Source organism: Syzygium oleosum, unplaced genomic scaffold (assembly GCF_021117445.2).
Source record: "Syzygium oleosum isolate NSW1041296 unplaced genomic scaffold, Sole_v2.1 Sole_v2.05, whole genome shotgun sequence".
NCBI classification, from domain to species: domain Eukaryota; kingdom Viridiplantae; phylum Streptophyta; class Magnoliopsida; order Myrtales; family Myrtaceae; genus Syzygium; species Syzygium oleosum.
Genome location: NW_026607489.1, coordinates 10,725,316 through 10,732,519, shown reverse-complemented (window position 1 = coordinate 10,732,519; position 7,204 = coordinate 10,725,316). Strand labels below are relative to the sequence as shown.

The 7,204-nt window shown below is 42.1% G+C and overlaps 1 protein-coding gene across 1 annotated transcript; it reads right to left on the bottom strand.

Annotated features, from left to right (window-relative positions):
* Nucleotides 1-3,191: 3,191 nt before the first annotated feature.
* LOC115665670 (uncharacterized) lies at nucleotides 3,192-5,137 on the bottom strand. The gene is made up of 3 exons (XM_056311964.1): nucleotides 4,797-5,137; nucleotides 4,054-4,378; nucleotides 3,192-3,688 (listed from the first exon to the last, which is right to left on the bottom strand). The coding sequence occupies exons 1-3, from the start codon at nucleotides 4,937-4,939 to the stop codon at nucleotides 3,305-3,307; spliced, it is 852 nt and encodes a 283-aa protein (XP_056167939.1). The 5' UTR covers nucleotides 4,940-5,137; the 3' UTR covers nucleotides 3,192-3,304.
* Nucleotides 5,138-7,204: the final 2,067 nt, after the last annotated feature.

Genomic DNA, 7,204 nt, shown 5'->3' with positions numbered 1-7,204 from the left:
CCTAATGGTTAGTATCCCAGGAATGATCAGTTCCGGGCGAGAACTAACTACGAGTACATTCATAAAATCAAATATTTCATAAATCACAAATGGACAAATTCTCAGGACGTCACAGATGATGATGATCCCAGTGCAGTGGGATCTTGTGCACCCAGGTATCTCTTAATCTAGAGGCTAATGCAAAGATGAATCGATACGACGTCAGATATATAACAACAACAAAACAATGCCCATGATAAAATCAAGGAGAGACGACGTAGATTTAGTGGGAATCGACAAACCCATCAACATCGTTGCTATTAATGATCACAATTCCGACTTGAAAAAGTTAAAATAATAAGATAACCCTCTTGCTCTCTTCAGTAATAGGACACCACAATCTTACAAAAACTCATCATGCGGCTAAAATACTATAAAAGAACTGCAAATTTTCACGTGCACCAGCTTAATCCATATTGCACTGGATATGAGCTGACTATGCTTTTTCCCTAAAACAAAAGAAAAAAACATGGAACACTTACACGCACAGACCCGACATCTTTATGATTGATCATATGCTTGGGGCTTTGACATGAAATATACGAGAACAGCTATAGACCGAGCAAAAGGCATGCAATGTCACGAGCAGTAAGAGTACAATCTCAGCCAGCACTGCCAGGAATTGCCATGAGCTGAACACGTACTGCTTCATGAACTTGCCGAGCTTGACCTTCCACCTCCCGTTGTAGTACTTGTTCACGTCCTCGATCGCCTTGTCCAAGAAGGGCACTTTTGTCAACCGGATCGACTTGTTCATCCCATTCCACAGCTTCGCGACCGCCTCGTCGCCCTTCAGATGGTTCAAAATGACCCCTCTCTCTCTCAACAGCTTCACATACTCATCAGAGTCTATAAAACCATTCATGAGTTCGGTGTAGCCCGTGAAAACCAATGGGCCTGACGCGTTGGACGCCTCGTAAGCAACTAGGTTCCTCATATACGCCTCCGAGTTCACATCCAGACTTATGGCAGGCAAGTAAAGCGTCGCCGTCTTGGCGTCGAAACCGATGGTAGAGAGGTTTCCCTTGGTGGGTACGAAACGGACTCCTACATTGGATAGGTCAGAGACGGAGGGGATCGTGATCTCCTCAACTGAAGGTGACTTATGAGGATTTCTGTTTTCATTTTCTGACTTGCCCTCTTCTTTTACTTGGGATGAGATTAAGGACTCAAGAGGCTGTGCCAAGACTGAGAGAAATGGGAGTTTAGAGAGAATAGTCCATGGCAATTTCAATACTACCTTCACTGGGTTTGAAAGAAGCAGTTTCTTGACAATTTCAATAGGGCCTTTGTTACCGACAAAAAAAAAAAAAAATAGGGCCTTTGTTCAACTTGGAGAGCAAATTCCAAATTTGATCGCATAGTTGCTTGATATAATTTGTGCCACTGGAAGACAACAATGACCGTGGTGATTTTGCCTTGTCTTCCTTGTCCTCGTTGTCACTTTCCTCCTCAATAATCTCGGGCTGTTCCTTCACTTTGGGTACTATGGTGTCATACAAGAAGTCTGGCAAGTAGGCCCAGGCTGACACTTGTATCTTGGGCAATGCCTCGATCACTTTGAACGGCGAGACTTCCTTGTAAAACCCCATTAGCATCACAAGCAACATGTCGTCAGCTTCGTCGAGGGACGCGAATTGGAATTCCAACATCTTCCGCAATATGAAAAGTTGGATTTGATTCTCTAGCATGACTATGTCCTAAGGATGACATTGTGTGCAGACTTCCTGCATAATCGACCAAATGTGACATCCTCGATGAGACCCTGGAGAGTATCTTACCTTCTTTGATTGCATAGACTTGGAGGAACTCGAGCAAGAATGACGCGTCGATGGCCATCATCCACGCCAGTGTCTTGCCGTTGCAGTCCAGGTACTTGTGATAGCAGGCTCGGACTCTCGACTCAAGCTTTACCAGTTGCTCCACCAAATTCTGGAACTTGATCCTCTGGAGTTGCTTCCGAGATCTTTTCACCACCGCCAGCTTGTATCTCTCCATCTCATACATCTCAGGGCGCCAATGGTAGTATGGACCAATCGCCACTTGTTGCGGGGTGTACAAATCTGGGGCACTCGACATTAATACTTTCGGGATGCTGAAAATGGAGACCGGCACCTCGGTTTCGTCTTTGAACTCTTCCTCGAGTGTCCGGCGGATTTGGATCACCCACCGGATCTCGTCGAAGATCTGGCTCACTTTTGGCATCGATGTTTCGGTTTGGACAAAGGAAGCCATGTTGGCTTAGCTGCTTAATCCGTTCAAAGATACCTTTCTGACGGTTACAGTCAATCTTTTGCTATAGAACAAAGAGTCGGGCCAATGCCGTCTCTTCTTTATCTTATGGAATTTCAAAGCCGTACAAACCAAGAAGGCCATTTGCATTTTGCATGATTGCAAGGTGAAATTGCAGGGTCATATGATCCTCAGTTGACCGCCGCCCATGCGCATACAGTTCAGATTTTGAGGACGGCTCGTGTCTAAGGGCAAACGAACAGTTCCATTTCACCTGCACTATTTTCTGGTATCGCAGCTTGCTATTTGCTGATGTTCCCTGATGCAATATTATGGTCTCGGCAAAGACACTTCAGAAAAATGTGATGTTTTTTTCTTTTGGCCATTGGATTGTGTGTGTTTGATTTTGTTGAAGTCGGTAGGAGAAATTTCTCCGAAAGGCTGTTTCTATGGTTTCGAGTCTTTCGAGTTCGGTTGCTTTCTCTAGATGTCATTAAATTGGCATGGCACGAGCTTTTAGCTAAAGCTTTCTTATTTTTTCACATATGGTCGACATAGTATTGAACTTGTCTTCGCATGTTGTTTCCCCAAGTACATCGAAACAAACTCGAATGTGTAAAAAGGAAAGCACCAAAATATGCTGGAGATGCAAAAATCATCTGATCATAGAGAGAGACTGCGGGAGGGAGGGATGGATGATTGTTATTTTCGAATCTATGGGGAAAAACACATGTAGCTTGCTTTAACTGCTCACGACAACTTATGTAGTAAATGATGCCGGTGCGCCATGTTTAAGCATAAATTCCTTCTCTCTAGAAAGAAATTTTAAGAGCAAGAGTCCCTGATGAAGAGGAAATGATGTTCCAAAATGTTGGAAAAGAATCTTTGAAGAAACTTGAAAGTGACTTATAGTCTCTCTCGTGTTTATCACAAATATTGAATTTTCCAATACCCTACATGATGTGTTGAGAATCTTTTTCCACAGTAGAAAAAAATAGAATTAAATGAGAATTCACATGATGCATTGGCACAGTTAATCTTGACCTCTTTCTACTCCCGACTGATCTTGATCTGTCAGAGGTATAAACAGTTCGGTGACCAGGCGTTTCCGTTGCTCTCTTGCATAATCCACCCAGAACACCAATGAAAGCATTACTGAAGCAGAAACCAAAGCCAACCCAACATAGATCCACTTACTATAGAGCCTTAGGCCTGGACAGTGTTCCTTATCGACTTCACGGAAGGCATCTCGAACGAAAGAGCAGTCTTGTAGGTCAACAAGGAATGGACCATAGTGATATAAGCCATAGCTCACATTGACAATGGCCGTCATCTGGTCATAGAATACGGTTGTCAAGCGGCCCAATGAAGTGCAAAGATTATTTGTTGAGACCTCACAGATGTATTTCCTCCATTCCTGCACCAGATTATTGTCGCTATGTTAATTGCAAAGCTCTCTGCAAACTCTGTACTAGAAAATCATCCATAGCCTTATCATTTGCCAATTATGTACACATGACCTTTATAAATTTCATAAAGAGAAGTGAAATCTAATGGCCTCTATCAGTGAAAAGATTCATTGCAGTGCTCTTCGGCACGCTAGCATTGGTCGAAATTATCTGATGCAAATTATCCTCAATATCTCTCTTTCCTCGATATGTATGAGAAACCACTGCAGATCATAACTATTATAAGTTTCACACGACTTGACTCAACTAGGCTGTCCTATCTCCATGAAGAAACAGCTTTAATCATTGCTAATGTACAGATTCTCTGGCTTACCTGCGACGCATTGTCAAAGTTGACCTCACCATCAGCACATCTTCTATCAGTTTTATCATGATGGAAAGGATTACAAAGGAGTGGCACTAACGGGCCAGACTGGTTGTAGTAAAAAGGGTCACTGTCTGCTGGAAAGTTGTGGTTCGAGATGTTGCCAATAAATCTGTTGACTACACGGACCAACTGGAAGGTAACATCTTTGCTCTGCAACAAGGTCTCTTGGGCAGTTGCATTGTCCACACAGGGAAGTATATCATCCATGGATGTGTGGGCTGTGGAGTTTTGGATCCATTCTTCCATGGCAACACAGGTGTCACCCATTGCACTAAAAATTTTTAAGAATAGAAGACTGAGAAGCAAATCATAGGGCTTCAAGCCAACTCTAGCCGGTGAATACAGCATTACAATCGCTACTTGATAACCATAAATATATTTACTTCAAGAGTTACTGAAACTGCCACGGGACACTAGCAGCGAGCCATATATATATGCTTTTATTTTTCCTTTTCAATGAGGAAGTTGTCGTTTAGCAAAAAACCTTAACTTGCATACTGAAAAAGTTAGGTCGCAACATAGTGGACTTGGCTAGAAACTGTATCATAGGCCACAGAAGATGGCATAATAAGAAATAGACTAAAGATATTAACCTTAACAAGTAAAAAATTAACAGTAGAGGAGATACGTTGATCTAAAAGAATTATGGGGCAACAGACAGATCATAAAGGATGATCCGCTGCACTTACTTGTGGAGAATGACAAAAAGTCCACATAAAACGAATGTAACAGTGACCAAGATCCACCCGAAAATTGACAATCTACAAAAAGTCCACATCGTGATGGAAAAAAGTGGATAAAATGGATAACACTTCCTGAAAAATAAGGACATATAACAGCTAAAGCACTCACAGGGATACAAGTGGCTGAACTCCTAACACCGATAGAACTGCCAGGAGTAACAATCAACGTGTGAGGGAATTTCGCTATAGTCACTAAAAATATATGCAGTTGATCTGATCGTGACAGCAGATAGTCTTATAGAAGCCAAGTAAAGCCAAGAGGAGCACCATAGCTGCAATAATGATGACAGCCAATCTTCTACAGAAAGTGGAAAAATCAATCAGTACAAATGCTGAAATAGGAAAAGATGTACAGAACAGAACGTAAATTAATCACTAACACTGAATTCAACACATGCTGAATCTTATCTGAATTCTGGTCTGTTTTTCTCTCGAGTTTGGTTGCTGAAGAATTAATCTCAGTTTCTACTTTGTCAATGTTGCTCTGGGCATTGGGTGGTAAAGATATTTGATCCACTCCGACATGCTTAGCGGCAGCAAGGTAATCAGATACATTTCTAAGCTTTTCAACCGTAGTATCAGCCTGCTTCACCACATATTTCAGTGTGCTACTTGTGCTTCCATGGAACTTCTCCTGGCTGGTGAACAGGACAATGTTACCGACACTTGAAGCACAGACAACCCATCATTCACATAATTCGCATCACTTGTTTTTGACAAAACAAAGAGAAGGGAGGAACCTACATTGCCGCTGTAATGAATATTCCAAGTAGAGAGAGAGCATATTTGGATTTTGAATTGCCATAAGACTGTTTGAATTGGTGGCAGCAGCAGTGGTGAACACATAAGATGCAAAGGCATAGACCAAACCCCAGAAACCAAATTGTGGCAATGACAAACAATGGAGTGGCAGTAAATCCAACAGACTGTTAAATGCAAGTAATTAAAATACTCTTAGTATTACAGCCATATAAACCAACACAAAATAAATACCGACAACTGTTGGCAAACATATGAGCTCTCTACTGCAGATAAATGAGACCATCAACAAGGGACATAAAAAATGGAACACAGGAAGTTCACCATCAGAAATCCAGCCACTGTAGATGTAGCCAACGAGGAAAGCTGTTTTTTGGGGGGTAAGTCCATGAGGAATCTTAGAACTAACTCTGCCATCACAGCAAATCTAGCACACATCCTGAATAAGAACATATTTGTCACCCAACCCTGCACCACCGCTCTCTAGGCATTTTTGTTATTGAAAATACTAATAAAAAGAACATGTTCCTGATTATAATTTCATAAACTCATTGAAGGATCAAATAGAATAGAGAGGGAAGTAAACGATGACACTGACAAATAAGTAATGTGTGCTGCTGATGTTCCAACCCCCCTTGTAGTGCCTGAAATTATCCAGAGGGTCTCTCCTGCGCGTTCTCTTTTCAGCTAATACCAGTGTCGAATTCTGTACACTGCCTTCATCATTTCCTTCAAGAACTAGCCTTCTCTCTTCCCACCGAGCAACATCAAACTCTGCCAAAATGGCGATTTCTTCAGCGAAAAAGAAATGGTCACTTTGTTGAACATAATGTCAACGATAAGATAGAAAACAATGACAACGAGGCCATCAAGCCCATGTAAAACCACACATGATCTAAAGAAACTGTCCACAAGTAGAACTGCCACACTGAAACAGCGATCACACATCCAATTTTAATCCGCACTAGGTTCGTTGAAGATCAAGTTTAAAATGGAAGAACAAAACAGAGGACCCAAAAAGAAAGAACGTTTACTCGGAAAGTGTGCCGTCGGCGGGTGGTGGAGATGAGAACCGCCATGAGAGAATGAAATAGAGACCGAATAGATGAGGAGAACGGCGCGGAGAAGATGAGGGGAGTGAGATTTGACAGAGTCAAACATTATGCAAATTCTTGCTTGTTGTCAGTGTGGTTGTCCTGCAGAAGAAAAGTGCTCTTTGATGAAGGAAAAGTTTTTGGCGCCTTGAACATATCGAGGGGAAAAGGGTGCTCTCCGTCTTTCCGACCTGAAATTATATATGCGCACTTTAACGTTTGACGTTCGTTTTGTTTCTTGCTCCTTGTAACTGCATGCACATTCGGTACTGAAACCTCTCTCTCTCTCTCGTGCGATGCTCCATGAGGATTAATATTATCGAATCAATGACCAAGGAGAGTTGGCTTAAATAAGAGTAATTGCAAAGTGAGGGATATCTAAGTCACTTCTTGGGGTTGTGGACAGTCAAGAAGTCATCATTCCACTAATATTCTGTGGGCAGAGCAACGACCAAGGGGAGTTGGCCAAAATAAGAGTAATGACTATTGGGCAACCTTCAA

Bases quoted from the DNA above. Each gene is read 5' to 3' on its own strand.
- LOC115665670 (XM_056311964.1), bottom strand. From the start codon at position 4,939: ATGTCCTTATTTTTCAGGAAGTGTTATCCATTTTATCCACTTTTTTCC. The intron at 4,379-4,796 runs GTAAGTGCAGCG...AAAAATTTTTAG, and splicing joins CTTTTTGTCATTCTCCACAA to TGCAATGGGTGACACCTGTG. The intron at 3,689-4,053 runs GTAAGCCAGAGA...AATCTGGTGCAG, and splicing joins ACTTTGACAATGCGTCGCAG to GAATGGAGGAAATACATCTG.